Here is a 19,912-nt window from a genome sequence, read left to right on the forward strand (position 1 = left end):
GGACTTTCGAGGGGTCAGGTAAGTAAAACAGGGGCAGCTACAGGCATTATTCAGATATTGTCGCTTTCGTCCGGCGATTACCTACACCATAAGAATGATCATAGCGGCTGTTCCACCCCTCCCGCCGCCCTCTGGTGCTTCTACCGACTCACCTGAGGGATCGGTGAGTCAGTGAAGAGGATCCGCCGACCCGGTTCTTGACTATAGAGATTTCCGGCGGATCGGATGTTATGACGTCACGACCCGGCCTCTGCATTCAAAAAAACGGCACCGCTTCGGCTAGGAAATGGTGATCTTTTTTTTTTTTGGCTTTCCAGCCTAGAGGTGAGATGTGGGGTCTTATTGACCCCATATCTCACTGTAAAGAGGTCCGATCATGTCATATTCCTATTACAAGGGATGTTTAGGAATAAAAGTGATCAAATTGTTTTCTTTTTTAGGCTTCATTTCCATGGGCGTTTTTACAACCACATTTCTGAGCGTTTTTTGCAGCTTAAAAACGGCTCTCCATGTTAGTCTATGGCCTCATGCCAACCATGACTTTTTTTTTTAAACACTTCAGACTCCAACCTCATAGAGTGTGCGTTTTTTTACACTCATGTTCTGTTTGCCAGCCCTTAGCGTCTCTAATTTTGGTTTCGCATCATTAGTGTGTTTCTTTTTCTTTGATTACTTTTCTCTTTCAGATATATATCTATTTTTTTTTTTTATAAAGTATGTTAATCATTCATGTTTATATATATATATATATATATATATATATATATATATATATATATATATATATATATATATATATATAGTGTGAGATTTGTCAATTCTTCCCCCTTATCCTTCTTTCTCCCTCCCGATCTCCCACCCCCCCTCCCCCTCCCTCAAATAATCTCAGATGCCACCTAATTTCTTCTTCTCTCTTTTTTTTGAGAGTCTTTAACTCTCCTCTCTAAGTTTTTCAGCGTAGCTCCAAGATCTCTTATAGGCCCTCCAATTATCCCACTTCTTAGCTTGTACTATGTTATTGCCCTCCAGTCCTTCTCTCAATTCTTCCATTCTGTAGGTCTCCTCCATCGAATCAATCCATTCCCAGACAATTTACCTCCTGCCATTTTCTTGATATTAACCTCTTGGCCGCATTGAGTAAGTGTGGGACTAGGGTTTTCCTATATTTTTTAATTCCTTCCTCTCCCCCATGAAACAATACCACCCAAGAGTCTGACTTAATTTTCCTCTTCGTGATCTCTTCTATACACCCCAGGTTTTTTTTCCAAAATTCCTCGACTTTAGGGCACCTCCACCACCTCCACCACCACAGGTGGGCCATGGTTCCCGCAAGCCCACATCCCCTCCAGCAGTCTCCTGTTTGAGCATCATTAAAATTAGATTTATCCGGGGTCATGTACCACCCGGTCATGCATTTGTAGCTCATCTCCGCTGTGCGACTGTCTACCGCCGAGGAGTGTACCAGTGTCAGCATTTTCTCTATTGTGGCCCTATCCCGTTGCGACCCAAGTTCCCTCTCCCATTTTTTCACGAATGGAGGGACAGTCGGCTCGTCCATTTTCAGCAGGATCTTGTATAATTTTGAAATAGTTCCCTTAACTCTCTCCGTCATACATCATTTTTCTAGTTCGGACAACTGCTCCCCTGACCTCAATGGATGCGGCAGTTTTTGGATAAAATGGTCTAGCTGACGGTACCTCCATTCGTTAATTTCTATGTGATTTTTTTTCCCCTTTAACTCTTGTAGTGTTACTAAGTGCCCGTCTTTAATTACGTCTCTTAATTGCATAGTGTCCTTTTTTATCCAATTTCCTCCAATCTGTGTTTTACCCGGTGCAAAATAATCGTTATTTTTTAATGCTAATAAAGGTGAATTATATTCCTTTTCTATTTTTTTATATATAGTACCCCAAATTTTAAGTGCATTTTTTGTTATCTCATGTGTGTTCTTATTGAGTGCCCTACATTGGGGTGGGTTCCATATAATCTTATCCAACCTAACCTTCGACAATTCATTTTCAATATTGACCCACCTTTTTTCTTTGCTGGCTCTGGCACACTCCACCACCCTTGACAGCACCACTGCGTCATAATATGTTTTAATATCCGGTACTGCTAATCCCCCCTTATTTTTTGGTTGTCTTAGAGTCTGGAGAGAGATTCTATGTTTCTTATTTCTCCAAATATAGGTCATAATCTGTTTTTTGAGAGCTGAGAAGAGTATTCCAGGCAAACTTATAGGTATCATCTGAAACTTATAGATGATTTTTGGTAATATTACCATTTTGCAGTAGTTTATTCGTCCTATCCAGGATATTGGTCTATTTTTTACCCTTCCTATTTCTTTCCTGTTTTCATTTAGCAAGGGGACAAAATTTATCGCATACATTTTTTTAGTTGATTTTGCTAGGAGTATACATAGATACTTAAGTTCTTTTACCCAAGAGAATCGGTACTCCATTCTTAGGTCCCTCTCGTCTCGCCTGTTTATATTGATGCTCAGGATCTCAGTTTTAGCGACATTGATTTTAAAATTTGATATTTCTCCGTACAGCGTGCAGAGGTCTAGTAGCTTTGGAATTGAGGTTTTAGGGTTTGTCAAGAAGAAGAGGACGTCGTCTGCAAAAGCAGAGAGTTTATGTTCGTCCTCCCCTATTTTTACTCCTCTTATGTCAGGGCACTTACGTATCCTGGCCAGCAGTGGTTCCAAGGAGAGCACAAACAGGAGTGCTGACAATGGGCACCCCTGCCTTGTTCCGTTTTTCATTGTCAGTACTTGGGATAGGCTACCGTTTATTTTTATTTTTGCCCTGGGCTCCTGATAGAGGGTCGCTATCCACTCCATCATCCTTTGCCCGAATCCCATTTCCTCCAAGCTACGTAACATGAGTCCCCAGTCTACCCTGTCAAATGCCTTTTCTGCATCAATCGACAGGAGTAGACCCGGGGACCCTGTCCCTTTCATTTTTTGAATTATCAGTAGTGCTCTAACTCCGTTGTCCCTCCCCTCTCTTCCCTGGATGAAACCAGTCTGGTCTGGGTGTACCAACCTTGTCATTTCTTGTTTGACTCTTTCGGCCAAGACCTTTGCGAACAGTTTTACATCTGTGTTTAACAAAGACACATGACGTTTTTGAGCTGTAGATGGCTGAGCTGTTTTTAAGCTGCAAAAAAAAAAAAAAAAAAAACCAAGACCAGTGCATTCTGAAGCCCTAGAGCTGTAAAAACGCCAGACGTTAAAAAACTTGCGAAAAACGCTACCGCATCGTTTTTGAGCTTCAGCTAAAAAAAAAAATAAAAATAAAACACATGGACAGGCATTTTTAAGCTGTAAAAAAGCTAAACAAAGTGGCTGTAAAAACATCCATGGAAATGAAGCCTAAAAGTGTCAAAACAAAAAAAGCAAGTAAAATTAACAATAACATATTTTTTTTTTTAAGTGCCCTGTCCCCATGTGCTCGCACGCAGAAACGAACGCATACATAAGTTCAAACCACATGTGAGGTGTCGCCGCGAACATTAGAGCGAGAGCAATAACTCTAGCCCTAAACCTCCAACGCAAAACATGTAACCAGTAAAAAAATTTAAAGCGTCGCCTATGGGGATTTTTAACCACTTCCCGCCCAAGGACGTCATATGACATCCTGGACTTTCAGTGGGGATATCTGAATGATGCCTGCAGCTACAGGCATCATTCAGATATCCATCTCTTCAGCCGGCGATCCTATGCACCATAAGAATGATCATACCGGCTGTTCCGCCGCTTAATCGTTCTTATGGGCGGTGGGAGGGGACGTCCCCCCTCCCGCCGCCATCCGGGGATTCTCCGGGCTCTCCCTTGCCATCGGAGACCCGGAGAATCGATCCGCCGGCATCGGATGGAAATCGGATCGAAGGCCCGGGCGCAATGTTATGACGTCACAGACGGGTACCGGAATGTAAACACAGCCGCAATAGCGGCTGAAAGCATTAGATCTGTGAATTTTTTTACACGATCGAATGCTTTCCAGCCTGGAGGAGAGATAAGGTGTCTTATTGACCCCGCATCTCTCCATAAAGAGTACCTGTCATGAAGCATTCCTATTACAAGGGATGTTTACATTCCTTGTAATAGGAATAAAAGTGATAAAAAAAAATGTAAAAAAAAAAGTGTAAAAATAAAATAAATTGAGTAAAATAAAATAATAATAAAAACATTTTTAAATGCCCCTATCCCCGGTAGCTCGCGCTCAGAAGCGAACACACATGCAAGTCCCGCCCACATATGTAAACGCGGTTCAAACCACACGTGAGGTATTGCCGCGTGCGTTAGAGAGCCAGCAACATTTCTAGCACTAGACCTCCTCTGTAACTCAAAATTTGTAACTTGTAAAAAAATATATAAGAGACGCATATGGAGATTTTTAAGTACTGAAGTTTGGCGCCATTCCATGAGTGTGCGCGATTTTAAAGCGTGACATGTTAGGTATCTATTTACTCGGCGTAACTTCATCTTTCACATTATATAAAAAAAATTGGGCTAACTTTACTGTTTTGTTATATTTTAATTCATGAAACAGTTTTTTTCCCCAAAAAAAGGCGTTTGAAAAATTATTGCGCAAATACCGTGCGAGATAAAAAGTTACAATGACCGGCATTTTATTCCCAAGGGTGTCTACTAAAAAAACATATATAATGTTTTGGGGTTCTGAGTAATTTTCTAGCAAAAAAATTATGATTTTTGCATGTAGGAGAGAAGTGCCAAAATAGGCCCGGTATGGAACTGGTTAAGTACCGAAGTTTGGCGGCATTCCACGAGCGTGTGCAATTTTTAAGTGTGAATTGTAAATTTTGAACGATTTTGTGGACAAAAGGCGCGGGGTCTAAATTTTGAGCCATTTTGGGGACAAAAGGCGCGGGGTCTACATTTTCAACCATTTTGGGGACAAAAGGCGCGGGGTCTACATTTTGAACCATTTTGGGGACAAAAGGCGCGGGGTCTACATTTTGAACCATTTTGGGGACAAAAGGCGCGGGGTCTACATTTTGAACCATTTTGGGGACAAAAGGCGCGGGGTCTACATTTCGAACCATTTTGGGGACAAAAGGCGCGGGGTCTACATTTTGAACCATTTTGGGGACAAAAGGCGCGGGGTCTACATTTTGAACCATTTTGGGGACAAAAGGCGCGGGGTCTACATTTTGAACCATTTTGGGGACAAAAGGCGCGGGGTCTACATTTTGAACCATTTTGGACCATATTTTAGATTTAGCTAATTATGAACCATTTTGGGGACAAAAGGCGCGGGGTCTAAATTTTCAACCATTTTGGGAACAAAAGGCGCGGGGTCTACATTTTCAACCATTTTGGGGACAAAAGGCGCGGGGTCTACATTTTGAACCATTTTGGGGACAAAAGGCGCGGGGTCTACATTTTGAACCATTTTGGGGACAAAAGGTGCGGGGTCTACATTTTGAACCATTTTGGGGACAAAAGGCGCGGGGTCTACATTTTGAACCATTTTGGGGACAAAAGGCGCGGGGTCTACATTTTGAACCATTTTGGGGACAAAAGGCGCGGGGTCTACATTTTCAACCATTTTGGGGACAAACGGCGCGGGGTCTACATTTTAAACCATTTTGGGGACAAAAGGCGCGGGGTCTAAATTTTCAACCATTTTGGGGACAAAAGACGTGGGGTCTAAATTTTCAACCATTTTGGGGACAAAAGGCGCGGGGTCTACATTTTCAACCATTTTGGACCATATTTTAGATTTAGCTAATTATGAACCATTTTGGGGACAAAAGGCGCGGGGTCTAAATTTTCAACCATTTTGGGGACAAAAGACGTGGGGTCTAAATTTTCAACCATTTTGGGGACAAAAGGCGTGGGGTCTACATTTTCAACCATTTTGGGGACAAAAGGCGCGGGGTCTACATTTTGAACCATTTTGGGGACAAAAGGCGCGGGGTCTACATTTTCAACCATTTTGGGGACAAAGGGTGCGGGGTCTACATTTTCAACCATTTTGGGGACAAAGGCTGCGGGGTCTACATTTTGAACCATTTTGGGGACAAAAGGTGCGGGGTCTACATTTTGAACCATTTTGGGGACAAAAGGCGCAGGGTCTACATTTTGAACCATTTTGGGGACAAAAGGCGCGGGGTCTACATTTTGAACCATTTTGGGGACAAAAGGCGCGGGGTCTACATTTTCAACCATTTTGGGGACAAAAGGCGCGGGGTCTACATTTTCAACCATTTTGGGGACAAAGGGCGCGGGGTCTACATTTTGAACCATTTTGGGGACAAAGGGCGCGGGGTCTACATTTTGAACCATTTTGGGGACAAAAGGCGCGGGGTCTACATTTTCAACCATTTTGGGGACAAAAGGCGCCGGGTCTACATTTTCAACCATTTTGGGGACAAAAGGCGCGGGGTCTACATTTTCAACCATTTTGGGGACAAAAGGCGCGGGGTCTACATTTTCAACCATTTTGGGGACAAAAGGCGCGGGGTCTACATTTTCAACCATTCTGGGGACAAAAGGCGCGGAGTCTACATTTTCAGCCATTTTGGACCATATTTTAGATTTAGCTAATTATGAACCATTTTGGGGACAAAAGGTGCGGGGTTTACATTATGAACCATTTTGGGGACAAAGGGCGCGGGGTCTACATTTTCAACCATTTTGGGGACAAAAGGCGCGGGGTCTACATTTTCAACCATTTTGGGGACAAAGGGCGCGGGGTCTACATTTTCAACCATTTTGGGGACAAAGGGCGCGGGGGTCTGAATTTTGAACCATTTTGGGGACAAAAGGCGCGGGGTCAACATTTTGAACCATTTTGGGGACAAAAGGCGCGGGGTCAACATTTTCAACCATTCTGGGGACAAAAGGCGCGGGGTCAACATTTTCAACCATTTTGGGGACAAAAGGCGCGGGGTCAACATTTTCAACCATTTTGGGGACAAAAGGCGCGGGGTCAACATTTTCAACCATTTTGGGGACAAAAGGCGCGGGGTCTACATTTTCAACCATTTTGGGGACAAAAGGCGCGGGGTCTACATTTTCAACCATTTTGGGGACAAAAGGCGCGGGGTCTACATTTTCAACCATTTTGGGGACAAAAGGCGCGGGGTCTACATTTTCAACCATTTTGGGGACAAAAGGCGCGGGGTCTACATTTTCAACCATTTTGGGGACAAAAGGCGCGGGGTCTACATTTTCAACCATTTTGGGGACAAAAGGCGCGGGGTCTACATTTTCAACCATTTTGGGGACAAAAGGCGCGGGGTCTACATTTTCAACCATTTTGGGGACAAAAGGCGCGGGGTCTACATTTTCAACCATTTTGGGGACAAAAGGCGCGGGGTCTACATTTTCAACCATTTTGGGGACAAAAGGCGCGGGGTCTACATTTTCAACCATTTTGGGGACAAAAGGCGCGGGGTCTACATTTTCAACCATTTTGGGGACAAAAGGCGCGGGGTCTACATTTTCAACCATTTTGGGGACAAAAGGCGCGGGGTCTACATTTTGAACCATTTTGGGGACAAAAGGCGCGGGGTCTACATTTTCAACCATTTTGGGGACAAAAGGCGCGGGGTCTACATTTTCAACCATTTTGGACCATATTTTAGATTTAGCTAATTTTGAACCATTTTGGGGACAAAAGGCGCGGGGTCTACATTTTGAACCATTTTGGACCATATTTTAGATTTAGCTAATTATGAACCATTTTGGGGACAAAAGGCGCGGGGTCTACATTTTGAACCATTTTGGGGACAAAAGGCGCGGGGTCTACATTTTGAACCATTTTGGGGACAAAAGGCGCGGGGTCTACATTTTCAACCATTTTGGGGACAAAAGGCGCGGGGTCTACATTTTCAACCATTTTGGGGACAAAAGGCGCGGGGTCTACATTTTCAACCATTTTGGGGACAAAAGACGCGGGGTCTACATTTTCAACCATTTTGGGGACAAAAGACGCGGGGTCTACATTTTCAACCATTTTGGGGACAAAAGGCGCGGGGTCTACATTATCAACCATTTTGGGGACAAAAGGCGCGGGGTCTACATTATGAACCATTTTGGGGACAAAAGGCGCGGGGTCTACATTATGAACCATTTTGGGGACAAAAGGCGCGGGGTCTACATTATGAACCATTTTGGGGACAAAAGGCGCGGGGTCTACATTATGAACCATTTTGGGGACAAAGGGCGCGGGGTCTACATTTTCAACCATTTTGGGGACAAAAGGCGCGGGGTCTACATTTTCAACCATTTTGGGGACAAAAGGCGCAGGGTCTACATTTTCAACCATTTTGGGGACAAAAGGCGCGGGGTCTACATTTTCAACCATTTTGGGGACAAAAGGCGCGGGGTCTACATTTTCAACCATTTTGGACCATATTTTAGATTTAGCTAATTATGAACCATTTTGGGGACAAAAGGCGCGGGGTCTACATTTTCAACCATTTTGGGGACAAAAGGCGCGGGGTCTACATTTTCAACCATTTTGGGGACAAAAGGCGCGGGGTCTACATTTTCAACCATTTTGGGGACAAAAGGCGCGGGGTCTACATTTTCAACCATTTTGGGGACAAAAGGCGCGGGGTCTACATTTTCAACCATTTTGGGGACAAAAGGCGCGGGGTCTACATTTTCAACCATTTTGGGGACAAAAGGCGCGGGGTCTACATTTTCAACCATTTTGGGGACAAAAGGCGCGGGGTCTACATTTTCAACCATTTTGGGGACATAAGGGGCGGGGTCTACATTTTCAACCATTTTGGGGACAAAAGGCGCGGGGTCTACATTTTCAACCATTTTGGGGACAAAAGGCGCGGGGTCAACATTTTCAACCATTTTGGGGACAAAAGGCTCGGGGTCTACATTTTCAACCATTTTGGGGACAAAAGGCGCGGGGTCTACATTTTGAACCATTTTGGGGACAAAAGGCGTGGGGTCTACATTTTCAACCATTTTGGGGACAAAAGGCGCGGGGTCTACATTTTCAACCATTTTGGACCATATTTTAGATTTAGCTAATTTTGAACCATTTTGGGGACAAAAGGCGCGGGGTCTACATTTTGAACCATTTTGGACCATATTTTAGATTTAGCTAATTATGAACCATTTTGGGGACAAAAGGCGCGGGGTCTACATTTTGAACCATTTTGGGGACAAAAGGCGCGGGGTCTACATTTTGAACCATTTTGGGGACAAAAGGCGCGGGGTCTACATTTTCAACCATTTTGGGGACAAAAGGCGCGGGGTCTACATTTTCAACCATTTTGGGGACAAAAGGCGCGGGGTCTACATTTTCAACCATTTTGGGGACAAAAGGCGCGGGGTCTACATTTTCAACCATTTTGGGGACAAAAGGCGCGGGGTCTACATTTTCAACCATTTTGGGGACAAAAGGCGCGGGGTCTACATTATGAACCATTTTGGGGACAAAAGGCGCGGGGTCTACATTATGAACCATTTTGGGGACAAAAGGCGCGGGGTCTACATTATGAACCATTTTGGGGACAAAAGGCGCGGGGTCTACATTATGAACCATTTTGGGGACAAAGGGCGCGGGGTCTACATTTTCAACCATTTTGGGGACAAAAGGCGCGGGGTCTACATTTTCAACCATTTTGGGGACAAAAGGCGCGGGGTCTACATTTTCAACCATTTTGGGGACAAAAGGAGCGGGGTCTACATTTTCAACCATTTTGGGGACAAAAGGCGCGGGGTCTACATTTTCAACCATTTTGGGACAGCGCGGGTCTACATTTTAACCATTTTGGGGACAAAAGGCGCGGGGTCTACATTTTCAACCATTTTGGGGACAAAAGGCGCGGGGTCTACATTTTCAACCATTTTGGGGACAAAAGGCGCGGGGTCTACATTTTCAACCATTTTGGGGACAAAAGGCGCGGGGTCTACATTTTCAACCATTTTGGGGACAAAAGGCGCGGGGTCTACATTTTCAACCATTTTGGGGACAAAAGGCGCGGGGTCTACATTTTCAACCATTTTGGGGACAAAAGGCGCGGGGTCTACATTTTCAACCATTTTGGGGACAAAAGGCGCGGGGTCTACATTTTCAACCATTTTGGGGACAAAAGGCGCGGGGTCTACATTTTCAACCATTTTGGGGACAAAAGGCGCGGGGTCTACATTTTCAACCATTTTGGGGACAAAAGGCGCGGGGTCTACATTTTGAACCATTTTGGGGACAAAAGGCGCGGGGTCTACATTTTCAACCATTTTGGGGACAAAAGGCGCGGGGTCTACATTTTCAACCATTTTGGGGACAAAAGGCGCGGGGTCTACATTTTGAACCATTTTGGGGACAAAAGGCGCGGGGTCTACATTTTGAACCATTTTGGGGACAAAAGGCGCGGGGTCTACATTTTGAACCATTTTGGGGACAAAAGGCGCGGGGTCTACATTTTCAACCATTTTGGGGACAAAAGGCGCGGGGTCTACATTTTCAACCATTTTGGACCATATTTTAGATTTAGCTAATTATGAACCATTTTGGGGACAAAAGGCGCGGGGTCTACATTTTGAACCATTTTGGGGACAAAAGGCGCGGGGTCTACATTTTCAACCATTTTGGGGACAAAAGGCGCGGGGTCTACATTTTCAACCATTTTGGGGACAAAAGGCGCGGGGTCTACATTTTCAACCATTTTGGGGACAAAAGGCGCGGGGTCTACATTTTCAACCATTTTGGGGACAAAAGGCGCGGGGTCTACATTTTCAACCATTTTGGGGACAAAAGGTGCGGGGTCTACATTTTCAACCATTTTGGGGACAAAAGGCGCAGGGGTCTACATTTTGAACCATTTTGGGGACAAAAGGCGTGGGGTCTACATTTTCAACCATTTTGGGGACAAAAGGCGCGGGGTCTACATTTTCAACCATTTTGGACCATATTTTAGATTTAGCTAATTATGAACCATTTTGGGGACAAAAGGCGCGGGGTCTACATTTTGAACCATTTTGGGGACAAAAGGCGCGGGGTCTACATTTTCAACCATTTTGGGGACAAAAGGCGCGGGGTCTACATTTTCAACCATTTTGGGGACAAAAGGCGCGGGGTCTACATTTTCAACCATTTTGGGGACAAAAGGCGCGGGGTCTACATTTTCAACCATTTTGGGGACAAAAGGCGCGGGGTCTACATTTTGAACCATTTTGGGGACAAAAGGCGCGGGGTCTACATTTTCAACCATTTTGGGGACAAAAGGCGCGGGGTCTACATTTTCAACCATTTTGGGGACAAAAGGCGCGGGGTCTACATTTTCAACCATTTTGGGGACAAAAGGCGCGGGGTCTACATTTTCAACCATTTTGGGGACAAAAGGCGCGGGGTCTACATTTTCAACCATTTTGGGACCATTTTAGCTTTAGCTAATTTTGAACCATTTTGGGGACAAAAGGCGCGGGGTCTACATTTTCAACCATTTTGGGGACAAAAGGCGCGGGGTCTACATTTTCAACCATTTTGGGGACAAAAGGCGCGGGGTCTACATTTTCAACCATTTTGGGGACAAAAGGCGCGGGGTCTACATTTTCAACCATTTTGGGGACAAAAGGCGCGGGGTCTACATTTTCAACCATTTTGGGGACAAAAGGCGCGGGGTCTACATTTTCAACCATTTTGGGGACAAAAGGCGCGGGGTCTACATTTTCAACCATTTTGGGGACAAAAGGCGCGGGGTCTACATTTTCAACCATTTTGGGGACAAAAGGCGAGCGGTCTACATTTTGAACCATTTTGGGGACAAAAGGCGCGGGGTCTACATTTTCAACCATTTTGGGGACAAAAGGCGCGGGGTCTACATTTTCAACCATTTTGGGGACAAAAGGCGCGGGGTCTACATTTTGAACCATTTTGGGGACAAAAGGCGCGGGGTCTACATTTTGAACCATTTTGGGGACAAAAGGCGCGGGGTCTACATTTTGAACCATTTTGGGGACAAAAGGCGCGGGGTCTACATTTTCAACCATTTTGGGGACAAAAGGCGCGGGGTCTACATTTTCAACCATTTTGGACCATATTTTAGATTTAGCTAATTATGAACCATTTTGGGGACAAAAGGCGCGGGGTCTACATTTTCAACCATTTTGGGGACAAAAGGCGCGGGGTCTACATTTTCAACCATTTTGGGGACAAAAGGCGCGGGGTCTACATTTTCAACCATTTTGGGGACAAAAGGCGCGGGGTCTACATTTTCAACCATTTTGGGGACAAAAGGCGCGGGGTCTACATTTTCAACCATTTTGGGGACAAAAGGCGCGGGGTCTACATTTTCAACCATTTTGGGGACAAAAGGCGCGGGGTCTACATTTTCAACCATTTTGGGGACAAAAGGCGCGGGGTCTACATTTTCAACCATTTTGGGGACAAAAGGCGCGGGGTCTACATTTTCAACCATTTTGGGGACAAAAGGCGCGGGGTCTACATTTTCAACCATTTTGGGGACAAAAGGCGCGGGGTCTACATTTTCAACCATTTTGGGGACAAAAGGCGCGGGGTCTACATTTTCAACCATTTTGGGGACAAAAGGCGCGGGGTCTACATTTTCAACCATTTTGGGGACAAAAGGCGCGGGGTCTACATTTTCAACCTTTGGGACAAAAGGCGCGGGGTCTACATTTTCAACCATTTTGGGGACAAAAGGCGCGGGGTCTACATTTTCAACCATTTTGGGGACAAAAGGCGCGGGGTCTACATTTTCAACCATTTTGGGGACAAAAGGCGCGGGGTCTACATTTTCAACCATTTTGGGGACAAAAGGCGCGGGGTCTACATTTTCAACCATTTTGGGGACAAAAGGCGCGGGGTCTACATTTTCAACCATTTTGGGGACAAAAGGCGCGGGGTCTACATTTTCAACCATTTTGGGGACAAAAGGCGCGGGGTCTACATTTTCAACCATTTTGGGGACAAAAGGCGCGGGGTCTACATTTTCAACCATTTTGGGGACAAAAGGCGCGGGGTCTACATTTTCAACCATTTTGGGGACAAAAGGCGCGGGGTCTACATTTTCAACCATTTTGGGGACAAAAGGCGCGGGGTCTACATTTTCAACCATTTTGGGGACAAAAGGCGCGGGGTCTACATTTTCAACCATTTTGGGGACAAAAGGCGCGGGGTCTACATTTTCAACCATTTTGGGGACAAAAGGCGCGGGGTCTACATTTTCAACCATTTTGGGGACAAAAGGCGCGGGGTCTACATTTTCAACCATTTTGGGGACAAAAGGCGCGGGGTCTACATTTTCAACCATTTTGGGGACAAAAGGCGCGGGGTCTACATTTTCAACCATTTTGGGGACAAAAGGCGCGGGGTCTACATTTTCAACCATTTTGGGGACAAAAGGCGCGGGGTCTACATTTTCAACCATTTTGGGGACAAAAGGCGCGGGGTCTACATTTTCAACCATTTTGGGGACAAAAGGCGCGGGGTCTACATTTTCAACCATTTTGGGGACAAAAGGCGCGGGGTCTACATTTTCAACCATTTTGGGGACAAAAGGCGCGGGGTCTACATTTTCAACCATTTTGGGGACAAAAGGCGCGGGGTCTACATTTTCAACCATTTTGGGGACAAAAGGCGCGGGGTCTACATTTTCAACCATTTTGGGGACAAAAGGCGCGGGGTCTACATTTTCAACCATTTTGGGGACAAAAGGCGCGGGGTCTACATTTTCAACCATTTTGGGGACAAAAGGCGCGGGGTCTACATTTTCAACCATTTTGGGGACAAAAGGCGCGGGGTCTACATTTTCAACCATTTTGGGGACAAAAGGCGCGGGGTCTACATTTTCAACCATTTTGGGGACAAAAGGCGCGGGGTCTACATTTTCAACCATTTTGGGGACAAAAGGCGCGGGGTCTACATTTTCAACCATTTTGGGGACAAAAGGCGCGGGGTCTACATTTTCAACCATTTTGGGGACAAAAGGCGCGGGGTCTACATTTTCAACCATTTTGGGGACAAAAGGCGCGGGGTCTACATTTTCAACCATTTTGGGGACAAAAGGCGCGGGGTCTACATTTTCAACCATTTTGGGGACAAAAGGCGCGGGGTCTACATTTTGAACCATTTTGGGGACAAAAGGCGCGGGGTCTACATTTTCAACCATTTTGGGGACAAAAGGCGCGGGGTCTACATTTTCAACCATTTTGGGGACAAAAGGCGCGGGGTCTACATTTTCAACCATTTTGGGGACAAAAGGCGCGGGGTCTACATTTTCAACCATTTTGGGGACAAAAGGCGCGGGGTCTACATTTTCAACCATTTTGGGGACAAAAGGCGCGGGGTCTACATTTTCAACCATTTTGGGGACAAAAGGCGCGGGGTCTACATTTTCAACCATTTTGGGGACAAAAGGCGCGGGGTCTACATTTTCAACCATTTTGGGGACAAAAGGCGCGGGGTCTACATTTTCAACCATTTTGGGGACAAAAGGCGCGGGGTCTACATTTTCAACCATTTTGGGGACAAAAGGCGCGGGGTCTACATTTTCAACCATTTTGGGGACAAAAGGCGCGGGGTCTACATTTTCAACCATTTTGGGGACAAAAGGCGCGGGGTCTACATTTTCAACCATTTTGGGGACAAAAGGCGCGGGGTCTACATTTTCAACCATTTTGGGGACAAAAGGCGCGGGGTCTACATTTTCAACCATTTTGGGGACAAAAGGCGCGGGGTCTACATTTTCAACCATTTTGGGGACAAAAGGCGCGGGGTCTACATTTTCAACCATTTTGGGGACAAAAGGCGCGGGGTCTACATTTTCAACCATTTTGGGGACAAAAGGCGCGGGGTCTACATTTTCAACCATTTTGGGGACAAAAGGCGCGGGGTCTACATTTTCAACCATTTTGGGGACAAAAGGCGCGGGGTCTACATTTTCAACCATTTTGGGGACAAAAGGCGCGGGGTCTACATTTTCAACCATTTTGGGGACAAAAGGCGCGGGGTCTACATTTTCAACCATTTTGGGGACAAAAGGCGCGGGGTCTACATTTTCAACCATTTTGGGGACAAAAGGCGCGGGGTCTACATTTTCAACCATTTTGGGGACAAAAGGCGCGGGGTCTACATTTTCAACCATTTTGGGGACAAAAGGCGCGGGGTCTACATTTTCAACCATTTTGGGGACAAAAGGCGCGGGGTCTACATTTTCAACCATTTTGGGGACAAAAGGCGCGGGGTCTACATTTTCAACCATTTTGGGGACAAAAGGCGCGGGGTCTACATTTTCAACCATTTTGGGGACAAAAGGCGCGGGGTCTACATTTTCAACCATTTTGGGGACAAAAGGCGCGGGGTCTACATTTTCAACCATTTTGGGGACAAAAGGCGCGGGGTCTACATTTTCAACCATTTTGGGGACAAAAGGCGCGGGGTCTACATTTTCAACCATTTTGGGGACAAAAGGCGCGGGGTCTACATTTTCAACCATTTTGGGGACAAAAGGCGCGGGGTCTACATTTTCAACCATTTTGGGGACAAAAGGCGCGGGGTCTACATTTTCAACCATTTTGGGGACAAAAGGCGCGGGGTCTACATTTTCAACCATTTTGGGGACAAAAGGCGCGGGGTCTACATTTTGAACCATTTTGGGGACAAAAGGCGCGGGGTCTACATTTTCAACCATTTTGGGGACAAAAGGCGCGGGGTCTACATTTTCAACCATTTTGGGGACAAAAGGCGCGGGGTCTACATTTTCAACCATTTTGGGGACAAAAGGCGCGGGGTCTACATTTTCAACCATTTTGGGGACAAAAGGCGCGGGGTCTACATTTTCAACCATTTTGGGGACAAAAGGCGCGGGGTCTACATTTTCAACCATTTTGGGGACAAAAGGCGCGGGGTCTACATTTTCAACCATTTTGGGGACAAAAGGCGCGGGGTCTACATTTTCAACCATTTTGGGGACAAAAGGCGCGGGGTCTACATTTTCAACCATTTTGGGGACAAAAGGCGCGGGGTCTACATTTTCAACCATTTTGGGGACAAAAGGCGCGGGGTCTACATTTTCAACCATTTTGGGGACAAAAGGCGCGGGGTCTACATTTTCAACCATTTTGGGGACAAAAGGCGCGGGGTCTACATTTTCAACCATTTTGGGGACAAAAGGCGCGGGGTCTACATTTTCAACCATTTTGGGGACAAAAGGCGCGGGGTCTACATTTTCAACCATTTTGGGGACAAAAGGCGCGGGGTCTACATTTTGAACCATTTAGGGGACAAAAGGCGCGGGGTCTACATTTTCAACCATTTTGGGGACAAAAGGCGCGGGGTCTACATTTTCAACCATTTTGGGGACAAAAGGCGCGGGGTCTACATTTTCAACCATTTTGGGGACAAAAGGCGCGGGGTCTACATTTTCAACCATTTTGGGGACAAAAGGCGCGGGGTCTACATTTTCAACCATTTTGGGGACAAAAGGCGCGGGTCTACATTTTCAACCATTTTGGGGACAAAAGGCGCGGGGTCTACATTTTCAACCATTTTGGGGACAAAAGGCGCGGGGTCTACATTTTCAACCATTTTGGGGACAAAAGGCGCGGGGTCTACATTTAACCATTTTGGGGACAAAAGGCGCGGGGTCTACATTTTCAACCATTTTGGGGACAAAAGGCGCGGGGTCTACATTTTGAACCATTTTGGGGACAAAAGGCGCGGGGTCTACATTTTCAACCATTTTGGGGACAAAAGGCGCGGGGTCTACATTTTCAACCATTTTGGGGACAAAAGGCGCGGGGTCTACATTTTCAACCATTTTGGGGACAAAAGGCGCGGGGTCTACATTTTCAACCATTTTGGGGACAAAAGGCGCGGGGTCTACATTTTCAACCATTTTGGACCATATTTTAGATTTAGCTAATTATGAACCATTTTGGGGACAAAAGGCGCGGGGTCTACATTTTGAACCATTTTGGGGACAAAAGGCGCGGGGTCTACATTTCAACCATTTTGGGGACAAAAGGCGCGGGGTCTACATTTTCAACCATTTTGGGGACAAAAGGCGCGGGGTCTACATTTTCAACCATTTTGGGGACAAAAGGCGCGGGGTCTACATTTTAACCATTTTGGGGACAAAAGGCGCGGGGTCTACATTTTGAACCATTTTGGGGACAAAAGGCGCGGGGTCTACATTTTGAACCATTTTGGGGACAAAAGGCGCGGGGTCTACATTTTGAACCATTTTGGGGACAAAAGGCGCGGGGTCTACATTTTGAACCATTTTGGGGACAAAAGGCGCGGGGTCTACATTTTGAACCATTTTGGGGACAAAAGGCGCGGGGTCTACATTTTGAACCATTTTGGGGACAAAAGGCGCGGGGTCTACATTTTGAACCATTTTGGGGACAAAAGGCGCGGGGTCTACATTTTGAACCATTTTGGGGACAAAAGGCGCGGGGTCTACATTTTGAACCATTTTGGGGACAAAAGGCGCGGGGTCTACATTTTGAACCATTTTGGGGACAAAAGGCGCGGGGTCTACATTTTGAACCATTTTGGGGACAAAAGGCGCGGGGTCTACAGTTCGCAACAGCGATATACAGTTCAAAATTTAAACTGGGTTCTGGTATGGACCTGGAGGACCCCACGCCTTTTTTTTTTACATTAACTACTTGCCGACCTCCCACCGTCGTTATACGTCATCACTTTGAAGATGAATATCTCGGTAACGGCAACAGCTGCTGCCACAACCGAGATATTCATCTCTTCAGTGGGCGGTCCTGTCAGGGATAACGGCGGTCTCCACAGCGGATTCGCCGCGAGATCGCCGTTATCGGTGGCGGGAGAGGGCCCGCCACTCTCCCGCGGCCTCCGCCGCTTACCGTAGACGTCGGTAGCGGCGGAGGAGATCGGGACCGTTCGGCAGCTGTGTTGGGTTGCGAGTGAAGGAAAAATCTCCTTCACCCGTCCCCATAGCTCTGCTGGGCGGAAGTGACGTCAAAACGTCAGTCCCGCCCAGCGTCTTAAAGCAACATTTTTTTTTTTGGTCTTTAAGCCTAAATATGAGATCTGAGGTCTTTTTGACCCCAGATCTCATATTAAGAGGACCTGTCATGCTTTTTTCTATTACAAGGGATGTTTACATTCCTTGTAATAAAAAAAAATATATCACTTTTATTCCTATTTCAATGTTAAAAATTTTAAAATAAATAAAAAGAAATACGAAAAGCAAAAAAAAATATTTTTTTAAAGCGTCCCAACGAGCTCGCGCGTAGAAGCGAACGTATACGCGAGTAGCGCCCGCATATGAAAACGGTGTTCAAACCACACAAGTGAGGTATCGCTGCGATCGTTAGAGCGAGAGCAATAATTTTAGCCCTAGACCTACTCTGTAACTCAAAAAATGCAACCTGTAGAATTTTTTAAACGTCGCCTATCGAGATTTTTAAGGGTAAAAGTTTGACGCCATGCCACGAGCGGGCGCAATTTTTAAGCGTGACATGTTGGGTATCATTTTACTCGGCGTAACATAATCTTTCACAATATATAAAAAAATTGGGCCAAATTTATTGTCGTCTTATTTTTTAAATTTAAAAAAGTGAATTTTTTCCAAAAAAAGTGCGCTTGTAAGACCGCTGCGCAAATACGGTGTGACAAAAAGTATTGCAATGACTGCCATTTTATTCTCTAGGGTGTTAGAAAAAATAAATAATGTTTGGGGGTTTTAAGTAATTTTCGAGCAAAAAAAAATGTTTTAGTCTCGTAAACACCGAATCTGAAAAACAGGCCCGGGGCTTAAGTGGTTAAGATGTCAGCGGGGAACCCTGACAGCTGATGACTCATTTGTTAAGGACGTGGCAGCCAGCTTCCCAGCCCGCTCATTAGCAACCAGCTATATATAGTTTGTTAACCCAAAAATGTTAACTGTAAAACATATGAAAAAAAAGCCCAGACCCTTTCCAAAAATGCACCAGCGGCAAACGCATAGATGTGAACATGTACCAAAGGAAACCATGTTAAATAGACTAGGGAGTTTCTCAAAAACACAGATGTGAACCTAGAGTAATTTGCAGTGTATAGAGAAATGCAACAAGCAACGTTTCCTACAAAGCACATCTTCCAAATGGGCGAACAACAATTGACAATAAATGAAGCCTGCAATGGAGCTCAGCAGCCAGGCAACTAGAATTTTTTTTGCAGTTGAGATTCACAGCAGCAGGCCGCTGTCCTTTCCTGACCCTGTAGGTTTTTTGCTTATATTTAAAACTAGTCTTAGTCAAGATAAAAAGTTCTAGGAAAACTGAGCAAGCTGAAAAATGGTTTATAGTATGGCTCACTCCGTATGCACCTGGGTTTGAAAACAAAAACAGGGCATATAGGAATAACCATAGCAGCCAATCGGCATCTGACACATTGACACAGTATTACACATTGTACAGTTTATTAAATAAGACTTAATGAAACAATCCCCTGAAAAAAAAAAGTTATCGATCACCAGAGGCCAAGGGGCCAGCCTGCCATCCACCCAATGGCCAAAGGGAGGCATTTGTCACATTTAAACAAACTAGCTTTTAAATCAACATTGCAAACATAATCAAACACAACTTACCAAGATGGCAACAGCAAGCCATGTGCTCATATCTGAAGGCCAAAAGGAAGACTTCACGAGTGGGCGGATTTATATGTAAAGCAGCCATTAGGACAGGTCAGCTGACACAGCCACACCTTTTCAATTTTAACCTCTTATTGCCCAGATTCAGTGTTGCTTTTGCACAACTTGCCAAATCATACCTCCCAACTTTCTGAGATGGGAATGAGGGACACCTATCAGCAAAAGTATGCAGGCATAGGACACACCCCTTGTCACGCCCCCTTAAAGGAGAATTGTACAAAAAAATACGATTGGTTAAACCCACAAGTGCTTTTTTTTACCACTACTT

At 45.5% G+C, this 19,912-nt stretch overlaps 1 protein-coding gene across 1 annotated transcript in view; it reads right to left on the reverse strand.

Annotated features, from left to right (window-relative positions):
• The window catches only part of LOC120916460, a 124,193-nt gene extending 104,501 nt beyond the window's left edge, over positions 1-19,692 (reverse strand). Inside the window, exon 1 of the mRNA XM_040327435.1 lies at positions 19,582-19,692. Coding sequence (XP_040183369.1) covers positions 19,582-19,669 — 88 coding nt within the window. The 5' untranslated portion in view covers positions 19,670-19,692. The remainder of the gene's footprint in view (positions 1-19,581) is intronic.
• Positions 19,693-19,912: the final 220 nt, after the last annotated feature.

This window comes from Rana temporaria, chromosome 10 (assembly GCF_905171775.1).
Source record: "Rana temporaria chromosome 10, aRanTem1.1, whole genome shotgun sequence".
In the NCBI taxonomy this organism is placed as follows: domain Eukaryota; kingdom Metazoa; phylum Chordata; class Amphibia; order Anura; family Ranidae; genus Rana; species Rana temporaria.